At 37.6% G+C, this 27,244-nt stretch overlaps 1 protein-coding gene across 4 annotated transcripts in view; it reads left to right on the top strand.

The window, feature by feature from the left end:
• PHKB (phosphorylase kinase regulatory subunit beta) overlaps positions 1 to 25,770 on the top strand; it is an 82,365-nt gene extending 56,595 nt beyond the window's left edge. For 3 of the 4 annotated variants that reach the window (XM_057402190.1, XM_057402192.1, XM_057402193.1), the window contains 15 exons: positions 2,251 to 2,334; positions 2,799 to 2,903; positions 3,749 to 3,831; positions 3,919 to 4,009; positions 6,092 to 6,153; positions 6,244 to 6,406; positions 7,023 to 7,104; positions 9,686 to 9,743; positions 12,437 to 12,527; positions 13,886 to 14,088; positions 17,934 to 18,068; positions 21,436 to 21,565; positions 21,969 to 22,076; positions 23,331 to 23,471; positions 25,505 to 25,770. In XM_057402190.1, the coding sequence (XP_057258173.1) occupies positions 2,251 to 2,334; positions 2,799 to 2,903; positions 3,749 to 3,831; positions 3,919 to 4,009; positions 6,092 to 6,153; positions 6,244 to 6,406; positions 7,023 to 7,104; positions 9,686 to 9,743; positions 12,437 to 12,527; positions 13,886 to 14,088; positions 17,934 to 18,068; positions 21,436 to 21,565; positions 21,969 to 22,076; positions 23,331 to 23,471; positions 25,505 to 25,642 (1,674 nt within the window). In that variant the 3' untranslated portion in view covers positions 25,643 to 25,770. Of the gene's footprint in view, positions 1 to 2,250; positions 2,335 to 2,798; positions 2,904 to 3,748; positions 3,832 to 3,918; positions 4,010 to 6,091; positions 6,154 to 6,243; positions 6,407 to 7,022; positions 7,105 to 9,685; positions 9,744 to 11,508; positions 11,600 to 12,436; positions 12,528 to 13,885; positions 14,089 to 17,933; positions 18,069 to 21,435; positions 21,566 to 21,968; positions 22,077 to 23,330; positions 23,472 to 25,504 lie in introns of all 4 variants that reach the window. The other variant, XM_057402191.1, reaches the window with a different exon arrangement.
• Positions 25,771 to 27,244: the final 1,474 nt, after the last annotated feature.

Raw genomic sequence — 27,244 nt, 5'->3', positions numbered from 1 at the left:
ATATATAGGAATAAAGTATTTCTGTAGTGGAAGTACAGTAGCGGGAAGAGTAGCACAATACTCCATAGGCATAGACTGGGAACAGCAGAACACAGAAACAAATGGTGTGAAAGACCACTCTAGTTTGGTTCACTCTCAGAAATGAAGCTCACTCCCACCTGCTTTCACAGCCCTTTCTTGCTATTAGCAGCTTTGATATTCCAGAGTTGAAGAGCACTTTATCCACAAAGCCTGCTTGAAGCAACTGGACTTGCCTGTAATTGTTGTGTTCAGATATTTTGGTGCTGAATCTGAACTAATGCTTTGTTTGTAACAGACCAAGATGGGAAGCTATTACTAGAAGGTGAAACTGCTGTAGCAGACTGTAGATCAACATGAGGCCTCAAGTGAAAGAATTTTCAGAGGGAGAGACAATATTGTACTACTACTGGAGCTTTATTTTTGTGATATTTCGTGTTAAATTATAATGCCTACTGCCATTTTTCTGGTCTCCATTATTTATTCATGGAATCATAGAATAGTTAGGGTTGGAAAGGACCTTAAGATCATCTAGTTCCAACCCCCTGCCATGGGCAGGGACACTTACACTAAACCATCTCACCCAAGGCTTTGTCCAGCCTGGCCTTGAACAATGCCAGGGATGGAGCATTCACAGCCTCCCTGGGCAACCCATTTCAGTGCCTCACCACCGTAATAGGACAGAATTTCCTCCTTATATCCAATCTAAACTTCCCCTGTTTAAGTTTGAACCCATTACCCCTTGTCCTGTCACTACAGTTGCTAATGAAGAGTCCCTCCTCAGCATCCCTTATTGCAAGAAGGGGTTCAACACTGGTTTTGTTATGTATATGGATGAGATATTTAAAGGTGTTAGGGCTTTAATGTCTCCATTCTTTTCCCACTTGGGTGTGGTTACTTAGTCTGGATGAACAGGTGATGTAAGTGGCAGTGTTTATTTTCCTTCTTGAATAGTTCTTGTACTAACGCAGAAGCCTAGGCAATGTCAGGAAGGCTCCAAGCTGGCAGCAGCCGAAAGTTGTTTTGTGCCATGTTTGTTCAAGTCTCTCTGAATTATCTTCCTATAACGCAAAAAATCAGAATTCTGTGTGTTCTGAAGTTTTAGTCATGGTGGGTTACTTACCTAAACCAGCCCTAATAAGGAAAAAATGGCACCTTTCGGTGTGCTTTCACTGATACATTTGTACTGTCTTGCTTACAGCTTAGTTGGGCTTTTTTATAGTTTTATTCTCATGCACTGTACTAAGTGAAGATTCTTTCTGTAACATGCAAGTCTTATAAAATTATATCAGTTGAAGTAATACTAGCATACATAATCTAACTCAAATAATAATCCAGCAATGAATGAGACACTTCCCTCTTCTGCTGTTGATGCACTAATGTGCAGGCCTTTACTAAAATTAAAATAAAGGTCTTTAAAGGATTTCTATATTGCTGTTTTACCTTTATATTGACATTTGGAAAAGCATTGCAAGAGGCAAGACTGGCCAGACAATAAATGCAAATAATCCTTTAAAAAATTATTTCAGTGAGCAAGTTCAAGATTTTAAAAATATTTTAATTATATAAACTGGAAAACATCATAAGAAGTCAAAGGTAAGGCATAATGGAGGAAACAACAAGTTTTAGTTGCATTTGAAACTGCAAATAGGCAGGACTCCAGGGCTTTGCCCAAGCCCAGAGTTGCACCCATATGTCCTAATCCTGGACCAGGACCCTATGCAGTACTTGTGCTCACCCTTACTGAACAGCTGTCTTCTCAGGTAAACCCGTAGTAACTGTATTCTTTCTTCATAAGTAAGGTAAAAATCCTTCATCCTCCCAACACTGTGGAAGGAAGGAAAGGAGGAAGGAAGGAAGAAAGGAAGGAAAAAGAGGGAGTGTTAAACCATGCCTACAGCAGAGTACTGCTGTGCAAGAAGGGGAAGAAGATGATTGTGCTTGCATCTTGTGTTTCTTTCTTAAGTTACTTTGTTGGTTCCCCTTTGCTGTAAAGTTACTTATTATCAGAAGAATTCAATTTGGTCTTTGAACTGTGCATTTACTAAATCTAGTGCTCTTTCACTTGATTTATTATTCTATGTAGATGATCCCAATAGAAGTAATGACCACGTTATGAATCTTTTTTTTCTAAATGAAAGAATACACACAGCTTTCTGTGTAAGCACCAGCAGGAGCATACCAAAGCCATCTGTCTAGGTTTCCCTCAGTTTTCATGATTCTTTCTCACAGGCTTACTTCCATTTGGGAGTGAATGACAAACTGGGATTATCTGGAAGACCGGACAGGCCCATAGGATGCCTTGGAACATCAAAGGTTATTGCAATAAATGTTATTGGTGCTAATGTATATTTCAGCTAAATATTGAATTAGCCTCTGAGTGATTTTAAATAGAATTGAGATGAAATTTTATTTTATGCGTGTATCTTAAAGTCTTTGTAGTGCATTTTGCTGTGATGCATGTGTGTGCTCTGTCTTGGTGTTAAACTGTCGTACGTTTCCTAGACATCCAGTTCCAGCAATACTGGGCCAAAACAGGCTGGATGGTGGAGAAGTGAACTGCTTTGACTGAAGGAGAATGTAGACCTGCATGCCTCATAAAAACCAGAGTACCTAAAATTAGATGTGTAGGTTTTATATTAAATATTTTGGGGATTTTTAAGTCAGCTGTTCTATGTTGATGTTGTTTTCAGTTTCAAAATATCTTTTTTTCTTTTCAGCTAATTCACTGCTTCAGATATTTTAAAGAAAATATTAATTGAAGCTTTTTCTCCCCACAGATTTATCGGATACTAGGGAAGACTGTAGTTTGCTACTCGATCATTTTTGATCTAAGTGATTTTTACATGTCTCAGGATGTTATGATGCTGATTGATGACATTAAGGTATTTATCTATAACTTTACATTGGAGAAATTGATGAAAATAGAGTCTGTAGAAGATTAAAATGTGAAGTTTGATAAAATAGAAGACTGAAAGGGGAACACTCTATAGTGTGTATTCTTCCAGTACAGAAATAAACTTGCAGCTTATGCTGGAAAATCTTCAAAGGTGAATATCTTTGTCAGCCTAGTAGGAGTTCTAGCTAGTATCTCTGACACAAAATCTCACCCAGAAGTGACTGGGAATGCTGTAATGCAGCAAACAAATTATCATTTGTTGCTTTGGGAAAACAAATGCTTTTGGCTGAAAAAGGAATGAAACTTATCTGTTTAAGGGGAAATACCAAAGCCTTACCTGGAGGAAACATTGCTCAGCTTTGCACAAACATTACAGATTGTCTCCGTTCCCTGATTTCAAGGCAGGCAGCAGAGTAAAACTGACATGCCATGTCTCCTCTGCTGGAGCAGGTACTTTCAGTGCTAGGAGGTGGCATTGGTTAATCTGTATTAGTGGCCAAGATTCAAGCCCTGCATTTCCATACATATCGGTAGGTCATTATGTGAAGCACAGTACACCACACTGTCTAGTAGTATAGTCTGCGCGAGGAGTATTTTCAGAAAACTGGTGAAATACCAGTGTTTGAAAGCAGCTTCTACTTTTTGAAGCAGTCTTGTTAGTAGTTTTATTAGCTTTTTTTAATCTGTTTGGTTTTTCAGTGTTGTTAGTTTAAGATAGCTTTTTTAGTATCTTGTACTGTATATTCTGATAAGTTATGCTTGTGGTTTGGTTTTTAGGGGTTGCTTTGTTTCAGAGATTTTTTGGTGACTAATGTATTATTTCTTACCTAGAATGCACTGCAGTTCATTAAGCAGTATTGGAAAATGCATGGTCGTCCACTGTTTGTTGTGCTTATCCGTGAAGACAATATAAGGTAAGACAGCAAGAGCAAGATGTGCATTATTTGCAGGGTAACACTTACCTAATTGCAAGATTAATGGAGTTCTGTTTCAAATTTCAGAGGGAGCAGATTCAATCCAATATTAGATATGTTGGCAGCCTTTAGGAAGGGAATTGTTGGAGGAGTAAAAGTTCATGTTGACAGAGTACAGGTATGGTATTTTTCCTGATTTCTGTGTTCTTACCTCCTACTATTGGTATATGTATTACTTAGAAGTACATGGGGAAAAGAGTATATTTCCTTTAATATCATAAAACTAAGGAGTCAAGACTGAAGCCATTTGTTACAGCTTTTGTTTTATCTCAAAAGAAGCACACATTTATCTTCATTCCTTTTGCTGAGTCTTTTGAAAGTGATGATCATCATACAGAATATTCAGAAGGGAAAAAGTGTGTTCTATATTTGGCAGTCTTGAGAATTACCACCGAAAGATAAGTGCACCATGTCAAGCATTGAGAGATTTCTTTTGATTAGATAATCAATAAAGAGTGAAAAAAAGGTGCTTTATATATATATTAAAGTTCTTACAATTAGTAAGATCTAGTTTTAACATCTGTGCTGTTTTGAATTAATCTTAAAGCACTTCATTAAAATGTGAAAATTACAGAGTCAGGTGCTGGTTTTAACAATACTTGTATATGCTGGTTCAATCTTAGTTAATACCAACTGAAGAACCCTTCTCTTGATTAGAGAAAAGGCCAAAGACACTGTTATGATTTCTTGTTCCCTAGAAAATCAGGACTTTGTACAAGAGCTGGGTCATTTGTAAATTAAATCCTCAGAGCCATAAAGATTTAAGATATCCTTGTAATCTTAAAAATTCTGATGTATTTCTGCTGGTCACATGAAGGTCCTTTAGTCTCTCCTGCTCCTATTGACTTTTCCCATAGCAAATGCCACATGTTCTGTCCACAGTGTTTGTCGACAGCATTGTTTGTTGTGGGTTTTTGTTGGGTTGGGGTTTTTTTATTTGTTGGTTTGGGTTTTTTTAACTGTAATGTCTTTCTTGCCTTACATTTGGTTAAACTGATTTATTACAAGATGAGATATTTTTCAATCATCAGAATGTGTCTTTTTTTTAAGCACTGTTACTTGTTTCATTGGGGAGGATTTGGGTAAAGAAGGGACATGTCTAATTCATGGTGTTTTCTTAAATAATTCATCTATTCCAACAAAATCTGTGTGCAGTCTTTGTGAATTTCACTACTTCATTTAGATGCATATGTGTCAATGTGCCTAGAGACAGAATGGGTGGGTCTAATTGAGTGAACATTCTTTTTGACTTATAAAACATACAAAACCTAATTTAATTAAAAATGCGTATGCTTAGAAGACTTGCAGCTCTTTTCTGGTTTTCACCTTCACTGTGATCATGTACTCAAGCAGATCTGCAAGTCAAAGAGTGGATGATACTAGCAATAAAATCAAAGGTTTTTTTTTTTATTCAGTCATCTCACAGTGTACTAGATCGGTATTTTACTGCAACCTGTGTACAATGAAAATGGAATATAAAAGTTGACAATACAGTTTTATTTAGCTAATGAGAATCAGCAAAAAGCAGTCTTAAAAATGCTTTATACACTATGTTTCTTCTGACAGTATCAAAATAGGAAATCCATAAAAATTTGGAGTTAATGAATTGTAATGACTACATCAGATAAATGCCATGTTGAATTTCCAGTATGTCATATTCTGAGACAGAAGTCTCTGTAAGTTGCGTTTGATGTGTAGACTTAGGGCAGGTAGGCTTGGATTAAGGAATGACTACAGGGTAGGAAATGCCATGATGTGTCTTCCTGAAACATCACTAATACTGACAGGAAAACTACCCATTCTTCTGCAGTTCCTGAAATAACAAGCATTACCTACCATCTAGAACATGGGTATCATGCTGGATTCTAAGAAATGCAAATTCTTGATCTCAGATGTTCTCATCAGACATTGTTTTTTTGGCAGGCAGGGGGGTGGACATTGCTGGATTTCACTGTATGTTGCAGGCAAAAGATCAGCAGAACACCAGTAAAAGAGAGACAGCAGGTCCAAGAGACTTCTGCTGTGTTAAGTGAGATCTTAAGAGGCAAGATATTCTGAAAGTCTAAAGATATTTGGAAATGGAAATGAAGAAACTTCTTGCTCAATGGAAACAACAAGCAGCACACTGAGAACAGAATATAACTGTATAGTTATGTACCTTTCTGTGTCTTTTTTTTATTTTTTCAATTTTTCATTTCAGACACTAATATCTGGAGCAGTTGTTGAACAGCTTGACTTCCTAAGAATCACTGAAACAGAAGAGTAAGGCTGTGTGCAAATAATAATGATGATATTTCATAATCAGGATATTTTCTGTAGTACGAAGAAATCAAATGCTTTTTTTTTTTTAAGGGCTCCTGTATTTAAGAGGTTGGAGGAGTTGGATCTTCCAAAGCATTCAAAGGTCAAGAGACAGTCTAGTACTCCAAATGCTTCTGAACTTGAGCAGCAACCAGATGTAAATATTAATGACTGGAAAAACAAGTCAACATATGAGATCCTGCAGAAATTTAATGTAAGAAAACTTGATAAAAATACAGTATAACTTCATGAAAGCAAAAATAATGTGCTGTTATTTTTAACAGCAGCCTTCTTTTATCAATATGATTTGTGTCATGGTTCAATGCTGTTAGTATAACTAGGAACATAAAAGGTCCAGTGTTCTGCTTCATGCTTGGGGAATCTTCTTTACATTTTCCTCTTTACTTCTGGTACTTCATGCTGTAATTCTTGGCTTCCATTCTCCCATCTATCTACCATCTACCATCTAGAAGAAAGCTAACACCAAGTGTTTCTAGATCCAGCATTTGATAGGAACACACAAAATATTCTGCTTGGTTCCTTATGTCATTACAAGCATTTTTGCTGTAAATGACTGTCCCCAGGAGCAGATAATCGGGAAACATTTCTATGGCCAAATAAGTGCAACTTAACTTGATCCACTGGGAAGTATCTGCAAGCAGCTGTGACAAAGATACAGCATACATAGGGTTTGAAATAGTTGTGATGTCCCCTTGAAAAAAAAATCTGTAGTTTTTTTTATTCTTTTTTTTTAAGAAAGGCCCTGTGAAAACCTGAAGGCTGTTTGTGGTTACGTTGTTGCTGGATTGTGTTGTGTTTTTTTTTTTAAGGACTGCAATTGCCTAGCAAGTCAAGCGTTACTCTCAAGTATATTGCTTAAAAGGGAAGGACCGAATTTTATCACCAAGGACGGTAAGACCTTCTTTCATTTGACTGTTCTGAGTTTTTCAGGAAGCAGCTCTATGTTTAGTCATAATGAACATGAATAATGGCCATTGTGCCATTAGCCAAACTAGTAAATAGCTACACTATAGCAGTCGTGTAGCTATTTTCTCTGCCATTTAAAGCAATTTCTGCATTAAATGGGACATGCAAATTCATAGTGTAGGGGGGAGTGAGCAGCTAAATATATGAATTCTTCTAGGCTGTTTGTAGGCTGGTGCTGTAGCTGGTTGCAATTTTGGGCACGCAGATACAAAAAATAGGGAATTTGACCTTGTATAGGAAACTGAAAGTAAAGACAAGTTGTGTGTCTGTAACACACTGAAATGTGTGAAGCTTTATACTGAATTTTGATTTTCCTTTCATGTAATTAGTTCAGTGTATCTGTGAAGCTTACTCTTGTGTTATAGTTTTGTATTAAGAGCACAGGATTTAAATTCACATAAAATAATTCAGATGAGGCTACTGAGGCTTGTGACTTTTGTAGTGCAAAACTTGGTGTTGGGCTTTTTTTCCTCAAAGACTGCTTATTAGCTGCTTTTGTATATATTTCCTGAGAAAAAAGAGGAGTGTTAAGATCAAATAATATCTTAGTTATTTGTCAAGTAGTGTAACTTGCCATCCCATGTTACAGAACCCTGCTTCATAATTTTGAGATAAGGCAGCTGGTTCTTGTGATGTAGAGTTGTCATTTTGACATAAATATACATGATATACATATTGCTGTATGTCCTGGGTTCAGCTGTAGCATTATTTTTCTCCTTCCTACTAGCTGGTGCAGTGCTGTGTTTCTGACTTTAGTCTGAGAACAGTGCTGATAACATGCTGATGTTTTGAGTTATTGCTAAAGTAATGCTTAATTCGATCAAGGACTTTTCAGTCTTTCATGCTCTGCCAGTGTGGAGGTGCACAGGAAGCTGAGAGGAAGCAGAGACAGGATACCTCACTCAAACTAGCCAAAGGGGTATTCCATACCCCAGCATGTCATGCCCACTGTATAAACTGGGGGGAGTTACCTGGAAGACCCTGGTCAGGTCCGGCTGGGTGTCAGTTCACAGGTGGTGAACAGTTGTATTGTGCATCACTTGTGTTTGTTTCCTTTTCCCCTTTTAGTTTTATATATTCTCCCCTTGTTACTTCCCTTATCATTATTATTTTTGGTAGTGGCAGTAGTAGTTTTGTATGGTGCCTTACTGACTGTTCTACTTACTGCCTGAACCCATGGGATTTACATTCTTTTGATTCTCCTCCCCATGCCTCTGGGAGCCAGGGGGAAAAAGGGGGGAGGGAGCGAGCAGCTGCATGGTTCTGAGTTACCAGCTGGGCTTAAACCACAACAATGTATTAAAAACATTATGAAAAACAACATAAATTGGAATAAAATTCATTGCCTGATACACAGTGCATTGGAGAAATACAGCATGACCCCAAAGTCACAGTCAGAAATCTGTGTGCTAGGCAGGTGTACCCTCTGAAGCCACTGTTACCTGTGCTGTTGTCATAGATTTCTTTAGTCCTTTGTGGGTTGTGTCTTCTGTGCTCTTGAAATTACTTGAGGCAGACTTCCTGACCTCTGTAGGCAGCCAGAATAGCAACTTTTGACCAGCAGATTATGACGAAGAACTTACTTTAAAACTCTCTTGAAAAAAATTAGTACTGCTATGCCTCTGGCTGTTCAGAGGTAAATTTTATAGACCTTTTGGTGCCATCCCACATGGAATAGTGGATGATGGTAACTCAGACAAATGGCCTGAGTCATTGACTCTCCTATGACTGGAGACTACAGAGACCGGCATTAAATAATAACACCATCACTAAAACATAAATCTAAAAATAAAAGCTGAAGAACCTTGAGAATTCCAGCTGACAGTCACAGGCTGTGACCCTAACCCTAACCCTAACCCTATTGTAGTTACTCAGGGCAGGGCCACAAAGTGGTGAAAGATCTTGTTCACACTCTCCCAACTTCCTGTAAAACTAAAGTCTCGTGTCCCAGATGATTAATCAGGTTATTTATTGTTCATATACTAAGCTGAAAACAACGTGTGTCTTGGATGTCAGCTATTATGAGCTTTGTCCAAACATAACGCCACTTCAGTGAACTACACTGTACAAGACTTGACAAGACTCTGTCAGTTTTAGCTCAGCAAAGAAGCAAGACAGCGGAGGCTATCTCTACCTGCCATATCCAAATGTAAACAGCAGTTTGAGGCTGTACCTTTTGATAGGTATGTACTTTTATAGGTCTAATCTGTACATACATTAATATTCCCCCAAGATTGCAAGAATAGGTGGTATAGGTCTCTTTGTAGCACAGGCAGCAAATTTAGCAGAAACCTGGTTTGGCTTCTTGCGTAACAACATACAGCTGGGTGATAGGGAACTTGATTGCATCTATATTTTAGATGTTAAACACAGTGGGTAAGTGCTTTACTAAAGCTGTTTCAAAGTTAACCAATCTCATCAAATTTACCTTATTACTATTAAATGCATATATGTGTCTTTCTGCATGTGTTTTATTTGTGTTTTGGTTTGTTTTTAATGCATTTAGGTACTGTTGCTGAACATATTGAAAGAATCTATAGACGAGCTGGCAGCAAAAAGCTCTGGTCTGTATACATATATCATGTTCCTTTTGTTTTGCACCAGTTTTTCTTCCTGATGTGTTTATACAGTAAAGCTGGAAGACGGATCCTTGCACACTTAAATGGGAGTCTATGGGGCTGAGTCTAGTTGGAGGCCTGTAACTAGTGGAGTGCCTCAAGGGTCAGTACTGGGACCGGTATTATTTAATATATTCATCCACGATTTAGATGAGGGAATTGAGTGTACTATCAGCAAGTTTGCTGATGACACTAAGCTGGGAGGAGTGGCTGACACGCCAGAAGGGTGTGCTGCCATCCAGCGAGACCTGGACAGGCTGGAGAGTTGGGCAGGGAATAACTTGATGAAATATAACAAGGGAAAGTGTAGAGTCCTGCATCTGGGCAGGAACAACCCCAGGTTCCAGTATAGGTTGGGAAACGACCTGTTAGAGAGCAGTGTAGGGGAGAGGGACCTGGGGGTCCTAGTGGACAACAGGATGACCATGAGCCAACACTGTGCCCTTGTGGCTAAGAAGGCCAATGGCATCCTGGGGTGTATTAGAAGAGCGGTGGTTAGTAGGTCGAGAGAGGTCCTCCTTCCCCTCTACTCTGCCCTGGTGAGACCCCATCTGGAATATTGTGTCCAGTTCTGGGCCCCTCAGTTCAAGAAGGACAGGGAGCTGCTGGAGAGAGTCCAGCGAAGGGCAACGAAGATGATTAGGGGAGTGGAGCATCTCCCTTATGAGGAAAGACTGAGGGAGCTGGGTCTCTATAGTTTGGAGGAGACTGAGGGGTGACCTTATAAGTGTCTATAAATATGTAAAGGGGGAGTGTCACGAGGATGGAGCCAGGCTCTACTCAGTGGCAAACAATGATAGGACAAGGAGTAATGGGTACAAACTGGAACACAAGAGGTTCCACTTAAACTTGAGAAGAAACTTCTTCTCAGTGAGGGTGACGGAACACTGGAACAGGCTGCCCGGGGGGTTGTGGAGTCTCCTTCCCTGGAGACATTCAAAACCCGCCTGGACACATTCCTGTGTAACACTATCTAGGTTTTCCTGCTCTGGCAGGGGGATTGGACTAGATGATCTTTCGAGGTCCCTTCCAATCTCTAGCATACTGTGATACTGTGAAAAGGACAGCTTTACTAACAAAATTGTATCAGTTCACTGGAGCTGAAGATCTGGTCTGTAATGCTTAAAAGAAATAAAAAAGCATTTTCCTACCGTTATCTTTTCAAATATAAAAAGGGAGCAATAAGCTGGTTTTCCTATGGGTGCTGTTGCAAGTGTACACTTCTTGTTTAATAGTGAGAAAAGAATACTAATGTTCTTATTTCTTACAGGGGATGATAAAATAGTATCAGTAGCTTTGTGCAGCAAAGCTGGTGATCAGATCAGTTGGCTTATTGTCCTGAAATAATTTACATTGAGGCTTTGTCACAGTTACTTTAAAATGTTTCAGCAAGTCAGTTGGTATTTACATGTTGTTTATTAATTAAACTCAGTAGAAATTTCATTTCCTTCTCTCAAACAAATGAGTTGAGCCTGTCCTGAATTCTGTCACTATTCCTAACGAATGAGGCTGTAAATGTAAAAATTTATTTTCATTATTCATTTTAGTCTGTTCATAGCATGTAAATGGGCCTTTGGTAATAATAAGGTAGAACCAAAATACCTTGCTGGTAATTTTTTGTAAAGAATAAAAATCAAAAGTATTTTTAGAAATAAAGCATGTAAACTGTTTTTCATTTCTCTTCCATGGTTGCCACGTGACATACATACAGGTTGGTGTTGCGCTACAGTGCTGCATTTGCACAGAAATTTTCTTCTTCTATAACCCCACATATTACTACTTTACTGGTACATGGCAAACAGGTAAAGTGCCCAGAAGTCTGAAATGCAGCTCTGTGAATTTTTTTTTTTTTTGCTTATTTGCATACTGATAGTATCAGCTAATGAATTTTTTTAAATGCTTTGCTCTTGATCTCAGAAAGTGCATAGCAGTTTTCACAGGAAGCAACATCAACTGTCTGAATTTTTTACTAATACTATAAATGACTACAACACAGTCATTCTCTGGGATAATGATTTTTAGGCACCTCAAAGCCCATGATAGAAAAGCTCAAATACAAGCCTATTAGGTTTGTATTTTGTCACGAAATTATTGTTTAAGCTTTACATCTTTAACCATTAACTGGGTAAAATTTTTTTCTTAGAAGTTACAGCTAGTTTTCAACCTAGCAATTTACACAAGTCTCTTCTTTCTATGCTACACGTGCAAAATGTTACCTCAGCATGGAAAACAAAACAAAGCCTTGGTGTTGCATGTTGTACTTCTTGCAGAATCTTTATAAGTCTTCCTTAAATAGAGTAAAAATTACCGAGGTTATCTCGCAAAACCATGAAAATGGCACAGAAGAGAATCTGTCTGATTTCAGGATGATGCTGAGAAAAATCGACAAACTTTTTATGGAGCTGGTAGTTTAATGAGTTCTAATGAAATTTGATTTTGATCCATTAACCTGTAGCTTGACTAAAAAATGAAAATCCATGGAAGATTACATAAAATCTGATCCAAATTCTGTATCATAAATAATGTATGTATTCACAGAGTTATTTTTGAGATCTCTGCTGTTGCAGACTTCAAATATACATGAATTCATTAAACTAGCTTTTGATATGTAGTGGGATTGCTCTGTTTTCTGCCCTCAGGTCTGTTGTGCGCTTCGCAGCGAGTCTTTTAGGTAAACTAGTGGACAGCCTTGCACCATCTATTACTAATGTTTTAGTTCAGGGCAAGCAGGTAAGTCTTCACTCCTCAGAAATATATTAAGGAATGGTAACAAAGAAACTTAAATAAATAGGCTTTTTAATTTTTAAGGCCTCTGATGCTTCTTTTAAAAATACCCAATGACTTAAAAAAAATCCTTACTGAAGAAGAAAACCCTAGGGGAAAATAAGGATATATTTAATACTTGCGTATAGTATGGGGTAATAAATTTATTTACTAGCAGACCAATACTCAAAATACAGTTCAGCATCCACATAAGAAGGGAAGATTATGATTCCCATAATTCCTTAGATTTTATGTATCTAATATATATATGCCCTTTTATTTATTATTTATATATATATATATGCCCTTTTATTTCACAAAAGTAGATGAAATCAAGTAATAAAGCTTATTTTTAAGACTTACTTAATGAAGATGTAACCACTCTGTCTGATAGCATACGGGTGGCAGCTGAGTAAATTCTTTCAAGATTTCAGTTTTCTGTTCCAAAGTTTAATTATCACTATTTCTTCCCTTCCTAAGGAGGACTTTTATTTTTTAACTTCCAGCACAATTTTAATTACATTCATGAAGAGCTGTTTTCAAATAATAGTAATGGAATATTATGTATTTTTGCATTAGAATACATCTGTATGTATATTTACCTATATGGTACACTAGTATGACAGATTTGTCTTTGTCTTACTCCAGTCTGAGGTCAGGGTATGTGCTTCTGGCACTACACATAGCTGTAGAGGAATCTGCACGTGCATGCAGCAGGATGTGCAGCTATTTATTTCCAGCTTTTTAACCTCACTTGCCTTCACTGATCCCTTTATAATAATGATCTTTATTGTCGGAGAAAAATTAAGTGTTGCTGTGGTTTACTGTCTTCATTAAAAGCAAATCACACTTTTAACATAATTCATTTTTTTGTGGTTAAACAATTCAGTACCATCAATATGTTTTCTTAAAATGAAGACTATAACTTCTGGGATGCTATAAGAAATAAGAAAACAAAACTATGAATTTCATTTGGAACCTTAAGCGAGCTCCACAGCTGAAATGTCAGAAATGGAAGGCTATCTAAACCTAGTGTGCAGTCATGACTAAACAGCCAGATTTGAAACCAAAGAAGTGGGCTTGTATTTTTATTTTCATTTGGAAAATTGTATTTCATATTTACTGTGGCTTGTAGTGAAATCTGTTATTTTAAATGCATCCAACTAACAATATTAACAAGCATCAGCCATTGACATTTTTTTTAATTATTATTATTGTGAGAATTTAACAAGGAAAGGAGAGTTCATGAAGTTTCATTTCAGAATTGCTTCTGTGGTGCTTTTATTCCTGTCTGTGTCTTCTGAATTGTTTTCAATATACCACAGGTGACACTTGGAGCCTTTGGCCAAGAGGAAGAAGTTATTTCTAATCCCTTATCCCCAGGAGTGATTAAGGAAATCATCTATGAAAAATGTCATTTACAAGATGAAAGAGAAGCTGTAGTTCAGCAGGAGCTTGTCATACACATTGGTTGGATCATCTCCAATTCCCCTGAACTTTTCAGTGGCATGCTGAAGATACGGATTGGGTCAGTAAGATCAATCTGTTGTTGTTCTTAGTGCTAGTACTGCAGGGAAAGATACCTACTTTAACAGAGATTGCTGCTACACTGCAAAAACGGTTTATGTAAGATGATGCAGCAAAACTTGCATACTTCAGTTCTACATTGCTTTAAATTGGTGTGCCAAAATCAGTTATATAACTAAGCTCAAGTGTGCTGTTCAAGAGCTTGAAGTGGCGTGGAGCAGCACTTGTAGTAGCCCTTTTGAAGCTTTTCTGCAGCTAGCACAGTGAACTACAGGGTTTTTCAGAGCTTGATCCCTTATCATGTCAGGGCTTTAAAACCAAAAACAGGGTAGCAGGGTTAGGTGCATTCTGTACAGCAGATGAGCAGTCATCACCCTGTCCTGCCAGGAGCAGAATGTTCTGCCTAGCTCTTCTAGTTGCCAAGGAAGCATGATCAGCTGGCTGACCAGACCGTGTGTAGCTCTATCATATATACACAGGGACACTCCATTAGTAGTGCAATGGGTTGAAGGGGTTCTGGTTTATATTGCAGCTGGCCTTACAGGCATACCCAAAGTAATGAAGTATGCACTTAAGTGTATTAGTGGTGCTCCTGAGACAAGTTGCCTATTTCCTGCCTGGCAGCAGACACTGGGTGCTATCCAGAGTTTCCCAGTTGCAGAGTGGATGCAAATTCTGCTCACAAATCTGTTCTGGGCAGCAATACAATCTCTGCAGAAATCTTTTTATTCTGTACTAGGTACAGGTATGATGTGCATGCTTAAGGCTGGTGATTAGCAAAGATTTCCTTACTGGTAAACATGTGATCTCAACATAGTGTCCTAGGAGCACAATGGATTACACCAGACCAAATGCTGGTTCATCCTTTACAGTGCCCCACTGTTAATGCAAAGGCACACCGGGTGTGCTGCTGCCTGCCCACCCATCAGGCTGGTTAGAGGGCCAAAGACTAGGGGTGTACTGTATTGTCAGGGAGGGAAGAACTGAGAGATAGAGAGGACAGTAAAAGCTTTTACTATCAGACTTCAGGAACTGAGGGAAGAAAGGAAGGAAGAAGGCAGTCTAGGATTAAGGCTCCTAGATGAGGCCTTTAAAAGCTTTTTGCTCAGTTGTGCAGTCACCTGTGTCATGTAGGTTTGGGGCAAATTAGCAACGGCTAGAGATTACATAAATGTGATTATCTAGGAAGGATTCAGCATGAATTTAATTCTTTTCTGAAACCACACAATTATCATCCAAATCAACATACGCTTCTAGTTGCATTCTCTGGTTCCTAGTCAGTGCTCAGCTCACAATACAGGCTTGTCTAAATTGGTCTTAGAAGTCTGGCAACCATGAGCAACAGATCCCTTGGAAACAGTGTTTCCAGGTATTTAGGCTTGCTTTTCAGAGTTTCAGCGCAATCGTTTGCCTAAAAAGATAGCTTGTTCTTTTAGACTGTTTGTAATAATAGCCTTCTGCACTTTAAACGTACTTACCATTACAGCCTTTAAAATATTTTAAGGCACCAAGGGATGCGTCTGATTGATAGTGAACCTGAGTATGTGATACGTCACATAATGAAGACATTGTTCAATAGCAGTTCCCTACACAGAAATGTTTTGCTGCTATGGTAAAGAAAAACATGATTTGTCCTATAAGGTTGCTAAAAATGTCTTTGTTCTTTCAAAAATCCCCAAGCAACCCTGCCAAACTGCGTAGTATCCTGATTATAGATGCATAAAACACTTCTTGACTGTTCATTAGCTAAATAGTTGTCCAATTCTTTATTAAATAGGTTAGGCTAAGCTATACATAGTTCAGGAATCACAAACCTGAACTAAGTTTAAAACATCATTTACCTACTGGATTGTTCTATTTAGTTCTTTGATGAGGTGAACAACAAGTAGTCTGTGCTGGAGTGTTATCATATTCCATGGTATCTGCATTTACTTTGCTATCCTGAAATTGGTAATGTTTTCACATTAAGGAAGAGACGTACATTTGAATAAGCACTTCCGTGAGGAGGCAGGTGCTACTGAATGAGATTTACAGAATTAGTACGCATGCTTAAGTAAGTGTTCCATCTTCCGGATTTTTTTCATAGAGAAGATAGAGCCTTTCAGCAGTGGTGGTAGTTACCAGTAGCAGCTGCATCTATCCTTTTGCACTTGCATACTTTGTCTGTACCCCGTGCAGATCCATGTTACTCCTCATTCATCCCCTTCCTCATTCTTTGTAGCTAATCCTTTTGCAGATTTTCTCTTTTTTTCTTCCAAGGTTAGTGATACGGGTTTCATTTCCTTTATTTTGGTGTAATCGCTCACCCAGTGAGCAAAATTAATCTTCTCAAATAGAAACACTATTCCAGTTTGATAATGATTTGATGTAGTGTCTCATTACTGACTTGTTTGCAGGATTTCATGCTGAAATAGATCACGTGTTTGACAGCCCCATTAGTACAAAAAACTTGAACCAACAGACTTTTACCCACCTCTTACCAGTGAAGAATTTGGTAGGAGGACCATTTGACTTTGCTGTGTTTTGTAGGCCACTGCAAAGAGAAAAGACCAGTGAATGACTTCCAGAGAGATAATTTGAGTCATCAGTGAAAAAAAACCAATTCCTAAGCTAGTTTTGTTTGTTAAACTTAGTAACAAGAGAAGGACACTATTCACCCACTAAAATGAAAGTTCTGTGTTCTGGATTATGTAAAATTCCCATGCTGCCTAATAATCTCTTGTATCTTGCACCTTCAATAAATAGTCCTAGAAACCTCAAATTCAAAGGAATGTTGAATGAGTTGGCCTGACATCTCAGAATTCCATGAATTCTGTGAATACTAGGAATCCTTCAGGAAAGACTGTGACTTGAATTACATAAACAAAAACATTCTGTATGTTGTAGGCTAAATAATTAAATGCCCATAGAATGTGTCTATACTGATGACAAGGTAATGCTTTTAGGAATATTATGCATTTTCTGATAAAGAGAGCAAGGCTCTCTCATGTAACACTGACTTGATCAAGTGTTACACGATGACTTGTTCAAGGAAAAACTAGTGGAGTTTCTTTTCCCTTTTGTTAGTAATTCCTGCTTGAACTGAAGCAATGTAGGTGGTAAGAGACTGAGCTCCATGCTTGAGTTACCTTGCTTCAGATATAGCTATGCATTATTTCATCATTGATATTAGAGGATGTAGCACTGTTTCTATATTAATACGTAGAATAAAATTCAGCATTTTCCTTCAATAATTTGCAAAGCTCTGCAGCTCTCATACCTAAGGCTGAAAAATCTTCACTGGTGGTGTATTTTTATTTAATCAAATCTTTTCAAAAGACAGTAGCAAAAGAAAGAAAAATATAGTAGACTGCAAGAAGGAATTTCAAAGGCTAAAACCATAAATAAGCCCTGAAGTCTTTTTTAATGTTAAATAATTTAAACTTTATGTGGCTTTTGTGTTTGTTTTTTTTTAACTCATCAGCAAAATGCATACACTGTCAGAACATAATTTTGAGTGGGAATTTTAACATCAAAAGGCAGGTAAATGTTTGTCTTAATGACCATGGGACATAAGAGAATATGTGGTCTAATATATCTTCCCTATGAAAAGACGCATCAGAACCCATTTCTTAAAATTAATGCATTACTCCTTTTAGTTTGTACCATATTGCAAACAAACACAAAATCTGAGTAAATTCCACAATACAGTAAGAATAGTATAGTATTTGTTTGGTATTTTTTGTCTGTCCCGTCAGCCGTGTAGCAAGATCATATGGAATTCTTATGGGCTATTTTATTAGACTAGTATTTCATCTTTGGAAATTTCATACATAATTGATAAATGTATTCCTTGCTTTACTTCAGATGGATTATCCATGCTATGAAGTATGAATTGAAAATCCGTGCTGGGGATATGCCAGCTAAGGACTTATACCAGATGTCCCCTAGTGAAGTGAAGCAGCTTCTGCTGGATATTCTTCAACCACAGCAGCAGGGGAGGTAATGAGATGTGTGGGTTTGTGGCACCTGTTTTCACTGCTCAAGTAATTTTCATTTCTGAGCTACTCTGTCTACATCTGAAATCACCTGGCATCTGCAATCAATAATACACGTATTTAAGGAAAGACAGCAAAAATGCACTTTTAACTTCTTTCACCTGTGTCCAGATACTACAATTGTTTCCTTTATACTGCATCTTCCTTTTTCACTTTTATCTTTGTGGAAGGATGCTGGCATCTGCATAAACAACTAATTTTACTCTGAACTTTATTCTGAACATACCATATTCTAGCAATATCTAGCAGATTTGTATCTAGCAGTGCAAAGACACAAAAACTAAAAAACACAAAACTATTAGTGCTGAATTTCATTTGTGCTAGGCTGGGCTACGAAAGTTCTGCAGAATAGCCAATTTAACAAAACTGATCACGGAATTATCCTATTTGTTTTTTTCTCTGTTTTTGAGCAGCCTAACAGAGCCAAGTCTTTGAAATACAGAAAGCCATGTTGCCAAGCAGTGATTTAAATGTAGTTTAAAAAAAAAAAAAAACAAAAAAAAAAGCCCCACATCTAAACATAATGTCCTGGGTTCAGCAGTAGCAGTCATGTTTCTCCTCCTTGGTAGCTGGTGCAGTGCAGTGTTTTGACTTTTGGCTCGGGAACAGAGCTGATAGAGATGTTTTGGTTTGGCCAAGGACTTTGTGAGCCTCATGCTCTGCCAGGGAGGAGGGGAAGCCGGGAGGAAGCAGAGACAGGACACCTGACCCAAACGGACCAAAGAGATATTCCATACCACAGCATGTCATGCCCAGGATGTAACGGGGGGTTAGCCGGAAGGGCTGGGAGACTGCAGGGTTGGAGGAGGTATCGGTCGGAGCTTGCTCGGGCTTGGGGGGGAGTTATCGGTCAGCTGGTGCTGAGGTGTTGTATTCTCTTCCCTTGTTATTTCCTTTGTCATTATTATTATTGGTGGTAGCAGTAGTGATTTGTGTTATACCTTAGTTACTAAACTGTTCTTATCTCAACCCGTGGGAGTTGCATTCTTTTGATTCTCCTCTCCGTCCCTCCGAGAGCAGGGGGAGGGCAAGAAAGGGGGGGAAGTGAGTGAACGAATTACCTGACTGGGTTTAAACCACAACACGTATCTACAGTATCAAATAAAAAATAATTGCCTGTGCTGCAAATATCCAAATATGTAGGTGTAGAAATTTCCCACCTTTCCTGCATGAGGTCTTTCAGCAGTATTTGTTTGCTTTTATTAAGGCTATAGAAAAGTTGTTTGTGACCAGAGAAGATGCGGAACTTGTTTTAGGAAAAAAACCTTGTGCAGGAATATTAACCTAAGAGACAAAAGTATTAGTTGCTTTTTGTCAGAGCTTTGCTTCCTAGAGGAAGCTCAATACTGTCTTAACATACAAAATAGATTTTCTACGTAAAACCAACTAAGAACAGTAACTTTTAGGAAAACTTCTCTCAAATATATACTGCTACATAGGACTTAATTCTGTACTGTGAATCTACCAGAGTTCCATTGCTGGTATCTCAAACATTTTGGCTACTTTGCTGTAGTAATACTGAAAAATACAAAAATTGAATTTCAGACTTTATGGTTGTAAGTTGTTTTTTTTTAAAAAAAAGAAGGGAAAGTGTACTTCTGAAAGCAAACAAAATTTGTAATTTATGGAGAAATTAACTCAGTGTGTCTAAAGATTAAGAAAAACATTCTGCCTAATTTTCCAGATTTACAGGACACTTGTTTTTCTACACACCATCATGAAAAACCTACTTTCAGCAATCCTGCTGAAAAGCTTTTTCTAACCTGGTATTTAAATTAGTATGATAGGTGTTTCTAATCCATTATCTATTAGCGCTTTGTATTTTATAGAAGCAGAATTTCATTGAGCTTTATTTGTATAATTGTTTTGCCTATTGTAGTTCAATAGTTCAACTATTGAAAAAAAGTGGTTCAATAGAATGACTTTTAATATTACAGTTAGAATCATAGAATCATAGAATAGTTAGGGTTGAAAAGGACCTCAAGATCATCTAGTTCCAACCCCCCTGCCATGGGCAGCGACACCTCACACTAAACCATCTCACCCAAGGCTTCGTCCAACCTGGCCTTGAACACCACCAGGGATGGAGCATTCACAACCTCCCTGGACAACCCATTCCAATGCCTCACCACCCTTACAGTAAAGAATTTCCTCCGTATATCCAATCTAAACCTCCCCTGTTTAAGTTTTAACTCATTACCCCTTGTCCTGTCACTACGGTCCCTAATGAAGAGTCCCTCCCCAGCATCCCTATAGGCTCATTTCAGATACTGGAAGGCTGCTATGAGGTCTCCACACAGCCTTCTCTTCTTCAGGCTGAACACCCCCAACTTTCTCAGCCTGTCTTCATACAGGAGGTGCTCCAGTCCCCTGATCATCCTCGTGGCCCTCCTCTGGACTTGTTCCATGTCCTTTTTATGTTGAGGCCACCAGAACTGCACACAATACTCCAGGTGAGGTCTCACAAGAGGAGCGGGGCAGGATCACCCCCTTCAACCTGCTGGTCACTCTCCTCGTGATGCAGCCCAGCATATGGTTGGCTTTCTGGGCTGCCAGCACACACTACTGGCTCATGTTCATTTTCTCATCAACCAGCACCCCCAAGTCCTTCTCCCCAGGGCTGCTCTGAATCTCTTTTCTGCCCAGCCTGTAGCTGTGCCTGGGACCCAGGTGTAGGACCTTGCAGTTGTCATGGTTAAACTTCATAAGGCTGGCATCAGTCCACCTCTCAAGCGTGTCAAGGTCCCTCTGGATGGCATTCCTTCCCTCCAGCATATCAACCAAACCACACAGCTTGGTGTCATCGGCAAACTTGCTGCGGGCGCACTCAATCCCACTGTCTTGTCACCGGCAAAGATACTGAACAAGAGCGGTCCCAACACCGATCCCTGAGGGACACCACTCGTTACTACTCGTTAATACTAATTTTTTCCAGTGTGTGTAAATTAGACTGTCATAGGTACAGTGTTTTATGTATGTTTTAATTTACGGTGACTTAAATTGGTTTGACATGATGAATTCAGCCTACTTCTGTTGTTACTGTACTGTGCTGTATAGGCTTCGCACGTTTCTAGTTAGGTAAACCACAAACACACACATCAGAATAACATTCAAACTTCTACAGACTTAGCATCTTGATTTTGTTTGCTTTAGAGCATAACATACCAGAAAGGACAACATATATTGTATATGCATCATTAATACATATTTGATGTCACCACTTACCTCACTGGCTTATATGAGAGAACGTGGCTTGGTTCTGTATTTGTAACGGTTTCTTACTTCAAACTCCCAATTTTCTTTGTCCACAGAGGCTGGCTAAACAGAAGACAGATAGATGGGTCTCTTAATCGAGCTCCTGCTGGATTCTATGATCGGGTGTGGCAGATCTTGGAGAGAACCCCTAATGGTTTAATAGTGGCAGGGAAGTTTTTACCACAGGTATAATCAGCAGAGATGATCAGTTATTTCTACTCTGTCTGACTATTAATGTTGAATTATTTTATTGTTAATGTCTGTTTTATGCTGTAATGTATTATGTAGTGTGGTTTGTTCCTGTTATGTTTAAAAAAGGAAATAATTAGGAAAAACATCAAATTTTCATTTTGGTTCTGAGTAAAATACCATTAGAATAGAATGCAGGTTAGTTTATACACATTTATGTAAGTGTAAGTCTAGAAGACCCTTTCCAAGTAAAGGACTGAGAATGGCTCTCTTTTTGATCCTAAATTGGTCATATTTCTTAGTTGAGTATTATTTATTTGGCCAGCAAATAGGCTTTAGCTGGGGATGATTTTGATTTAGCTTAAATGGTCTTTGAGTAAAAGTATGATTTGTTTTTCAGCAACCAACCTTATCGGATATGACGATGTATGAAATGAATTTTTCCCTTCTAGTTGAAGATATGCTGCAAAATATCGACCAACCAGAATACAGGCAAATTATTGTAGAGGTGTGTGGCCTATAATGAATGAAATTTTATAATGTATATGAGCATGTTACATATTAAAAGCAAAACAAAAAGTAACAAATATTTTAAGAAATAGCAGTTTAAATACAGACATTGGTTTCTCCATCATTTTTGTGTGGTTAGTCAGGTTGCTGTTCACATGTTAAGAATATACTAAGTTCTTGATGTTCTTCCCCTTTAGTAAATAGATAAATATGAAGGACAGCACCAATACAATTAGGTCACAGCTGAAAACTAGTAATTCCAGGTTAGATTTCCTTCAAGTCCTTAAGCCATGCCTTTTCCTAAAAATTTTTTAGGTCTAAGGGAAAACTCCTCTAAATTATCAGTTTGCTCTGCAGTAGATTTTCTTACCCATTTTGCTATGGCTTTCTTTATGCTACTGAATCAACTAACTTCCGCTTTCCTTATACCCAACAGTAAAGTAAGAGGCTATTTAAACTCCTTCCCACCACTGCGTATAACATACTCGTTTTGAACAGATGAAGAGCGTCTGAACTGTTGGTCACTGGCATCTGTGCTGTCAGCAGCACTGTTAGTTCCCAAGTGCTGGTGCTTATGAGTATTCCTCCCCAGTAACATCAAATCCATCTCAATTCTGGCTAACAGCTAATGGTCATGCTGTTTGCTGGAGCATTCCCAATTTTTGCTAAAAGATAACACAATTACCAAAACCCAAGATGACCAATATAGACTGTGCTGCCCACCTGTAGTTATTATGACAGGTCACTCATCATATTCACCTTCCTCTAAACCTCTTTCCAGATACATGGAATATAAATTCTCTCGAACTGCGAGTTTTCATTTTTTTATGAACTTTGGTATAATCATATTATGACATACATGATTATACCTCTCACATGCTTAGGGTTCAGCATCTGCTGATTTTCACCCTCTCCACTGGCTGAACATTAGCATTTGTGCAGCCCTACAAGGAACTGAATAAACTAAAATAACTTCCCTGGTTCCCAGCAAAGTTAGATGTTGATGTCAATCTTTACACAGTGCCCTTAACTAGGTAGTCACCAAAAAATGTAATTGTCATAAAAGCCTGCTTTTTCCAGTGATTCTTTTATCAAAATCAGAATTCTATTATCTGTGCACTATTACCTGTTACATTATTAAATGGCCTCCTGCCTGAAAGAGGCATATGTAATTATTAAGAGTGCTTTTATGTAATCTGAATTTAAAAAAAAAAACAAATTTAAAGTCTTACAGTCTTTTTCTGCCTCCCAGTTGTTGATGGTCATATCTGTTATTTTGGAGAGAAATCCTGAGCTAGAGTTCCAGGACAAAGTGGACTTGGACAAAGTGGTGCAAGAAGCATTTCATGACTTTCAGAAAGATCACAGCCTTCCGAAGGGATCTGAAAAGCAAGTAAGTAAAAAATTACTAACTTACAGATTTTACTATTCTTATTGAAGTGTGTTTATAAATGTTAATTATGTGAGGCTCAGAATAAAAAACAGTAGGAATTCAGAATGGAACACAAATAAGAAAGAAATATACGCAAGTGCTGCCTAAGCCTGCAAAGAGCAGAGATAAAAGATTGCCACTGACTTTATTACCAAATTGTGAATTCAAACTGTTCTTAACTACCAATTTTAGTGCTAGAGTTGCATTCATGATGTAGCAAGCTTTTAATCTCTAAGACTTAAATAAATGAAACTTAATCATTATGTAGCTTTTAAGATTTACTTCACTAGGATTTTGTCCTTTAAAGACGTATAAATATTCTTGCTGCAAGTTTTGGTGCCTCAAAGCTTTAAAATTCTGTACAAAAGCCAGGTTTATTGAACTGGTTGGAGGAAATATGAGTGAAGCAGTGGGACAAGTCCCTGTGCTACTGAGGATGATTTTCCTTGTTCTGTCTGTTGTTTTATTGTGCACAATATACTTGGAGATACCTATGCTAGCTCTGAATAATCAATTTATGCATAACATACACAACAACACTTCTGTTGCTGAATTTAGCTCCTGTAAAAGATGAGGAAGTGCTCCTTAAGAATTCTTTCAAAAGTTTCAAGGTTCACTTTTTCCCAGTACTCTCTGTAGTAGGATTTGAAAGCAAGGCAAGCTACCTTAGCAACATACCACCTTGCACAACACCTTTATTTTAAAAGGACACAATTTTCTTGAAAGTATGATACTTTTGGCCTGGACATTTTGATGGGTAGAACATTTGTAGGTGTAGCAAAATCAGAATTACCACCCACATAAATGGCTATTACGTGCCAGCTCTGCACAGTATCTTGATTACACTGCTGACTTCTTTGAAAAGCTGGAAGCCCCCAGTGGTTATAAAAAGAAAGAAAAATCCCATGCAAACCCAATTTTTAATGGTGCTGCCCTAGCCTCCATTTGGGAGGATTTGATCCAGAAATCCAATTTGATGGATTTTTTTCCAACCCCAGATTTACACAGAATGTTGCCTTTTTGTCTCAGAAGGAAATTTCAAATTGTAATTGTGAATAATATCTGTAAAATTGTTGTTGGATATTCCAGCTCCTTACATTAAAATTTTCTGAAACCCGACTCTCCCATATTTGGATGTATATGCCTGCTGGCAGTTAAATGTAGCCTCGCTAGGATTGTTCTGATGATAATTGTATCTCAAGCTTTCCTAACTAAAAGAACTCATCTATCTGAATTATGGTTTTCCATTAAACTGACTTGCAAGTACTTTGAACTTTGTTATTTCCCTATTACCATGTAATTAGTGTGAAAAGTATTTACTCCAGTGATTTTAAATACATCCTAAAACTACAAGTCTAATATTTTCACCACACAATTTCTGCTCTTGATTTAATAAAAATAACCAATTTTCTGGATTAAAGCATTGAACCTTTATTATAGCAGCCAATCCATGATTTGCAGACATTTAACATCATTAACTCTACAAAACAGGTGTTCAGTGAAGAACACCTATTTTGTTGATCTGATTAATGAATTAGTGTGCTACCTGTGAAAGCTTCTCTGATTTAAAATTTTTCTTTTCTTCCAAATAAACATGTAGTCAGTATCTCTATGTGTACATCTAAGGGCCTGGCTCACAATCATACTGTGGCAGCACAGTAAGTTAACCACATAGTAATCATCTCACTGTATGTTTTAAGAGAGCAGTTGTTCTGTATCATCTACTAGTTTAAAAAAATAATAAGGTGATGGTATCTCTACAGGACTGGAAAACTCAGTAAAAAAAAAACGAAATATATTTCAGTTGTCTGTTTTCCACATATTTAGGTAAGTATATGTGGGAGACTTTTGAAAACTGAGCAGAACTATATTACTGTAAGTTAGAAGTCTGAAAAACACATTTGCACTTGTAGCATATTTGTGACGTTCCTCTCATTCGCCTGTGTTTGGCTGCTATATATAATCAACACTAACAGAAACATCTTTTCCTGCAGGATGACATGACTGCATTCTACAACACACACCCAATTGGAAAAAAGGGAACATGCAGTTACTTGAGTAAGGCTGTGATCACTTTATTGCTGGAAGGGGAAATGAAACCGAGCAATGATGATCCTTGTACTGTTAGCTAAAGCTTGAAAAACAGCATAGGAATTGTTGCTTTATTTAGTGCTCTGTGTATTTTTCATGCATATATTAAAACACTATACTGAAGAGTAACCCTGTCTAGTAATACAAAATGCAAACTATGCTGAAAGAAGTGCCATTAAAGATACAAAGTGCCACCTATTTATTTCTTTTCCCCACTATGCAGCAAGTTAGTCTTATGATACTTGGTTAAATTCAGTCGGATTGTATTTATGATCTTAAACTATGCCTTTAAAACAGTTGGTAATTTCAAGAGAAATGCAGTATGAGGTTTTGCCTTTATACCTCTATTATAATTACAAACAAGTTTATTGTAAATTCCAAAATGAAATTCAGTAAATGCTGTAATTAACATGCATACGAATCAGTGTGAAGTAGGAGAATTGGATTTATTTTTTCTATTCCACACATAAATTGGATGTGATGGTTGTTGTTGGAGGGAGTTGTTACTCTTTTTTTTGTGCAATTCAGTTCACAGCATACATTTAAGTTGGGGTTTTTTTTAATTTACCAGTTGATACCTTGATATACAGTCTTCACCCTGAGCAACATTTTATCTCTAGCAATAAATATCACTGCAGTTTCCCAGTTGTTGTTTAAACATCTGTAAGTTAACAAGGGAAACAATAACAAAAAAAAATTTGAAAGAAAAGGGGCAAACAAACTGTATTTAAAATTAACGTCAATGAAGCAAAAATATTGTATTCCATAAGCTATCAATGCATGAAAGAATTGAAGATACACTTATTTATCTTCTAAGTGTGTGAAAACTACGTTATATGTTGTATTTTGGTGAAAGTAATAAAAAGAAAATGGTTGGGAAAAAAAACTTTTAAGTGACATGCTTTTAAGTGACATGCAAAAACTCCTGTTGATTTTAGTGGCAGTCTTTTATTATGCTACTGTAAACACCTTGAATGAATCATTAAAGTGCCTATTTTAGCAGCACAAAAGATACTAAAGCTTTAGAACTGGTCCTCAAACATTTTGATAATTAAATTAATAGTGACCAGCTACAACTCACCTGTCAATACATTACTCCCATATTGATAAAAGCAGAGTTTAGATTAACTTACCAGTAAGAGGGCAGAACTACTAGCAAAAGTGATAGAATGAATCTGGGCATAAGAGGGGTAATTTATTTGAACACACTTAGGCAATGTGGTTAGTACTTCCCTAATTTGCAGAACTTCTCCAGAATCACAGAATGAATGCTAATCAAACCAAAATGGAAGAATTTATTGTTGAAGGAGGACACTAAAACATAAATGAATCTCTTGTCAAATAACATGGAGAGTAAGTTTGGAAATGTTAATTTGGGGGTAACAGAGTAGTGATCCTTCTGCGCTTCCTTGCTGTAGTATATTTATCATTCAAAGAACAGTGGAGAGGTGGAAGGAGAGATGGGGAAGAAAAATCCAGGAGAAACACACACTCGTTACTCACTGTCGGGTACATCATTGGAGCATGATAGTACATTTAATAGTAGAATGTTGTCTGAAGGGCTGCAGCATTGCTCTAAACTCCAGCAAGGAGGCTACAATTAAACAGCTGACTCATTTTGCAGCGGTTCAAAATCCTGAATG

The sequence above is a fragment of the Pezoporus wallicus genome, unplaced genomic scaffold, assembly GCF_028554395.1.
Source record: "Pezoporus wallicus isolate ANWC-B61680 ecotype Strahan unplaced genomic scaffold, APGP_CSIRO_Pwel_v1 contig_2393, whole genome shotgun sequence".
Classification (NCBI taxonomy): domain Eukaryota; kingdom Metazoa; phylum Chordata; class Aves; order Psittaciformes; family Psittacidae; genus Pezoporus; species Pezoporus wallicus.
Note: the sequence above shows the minus strand (reverse complement) of the source record. Positions and strands in the feature narration are given on the sequence as shown.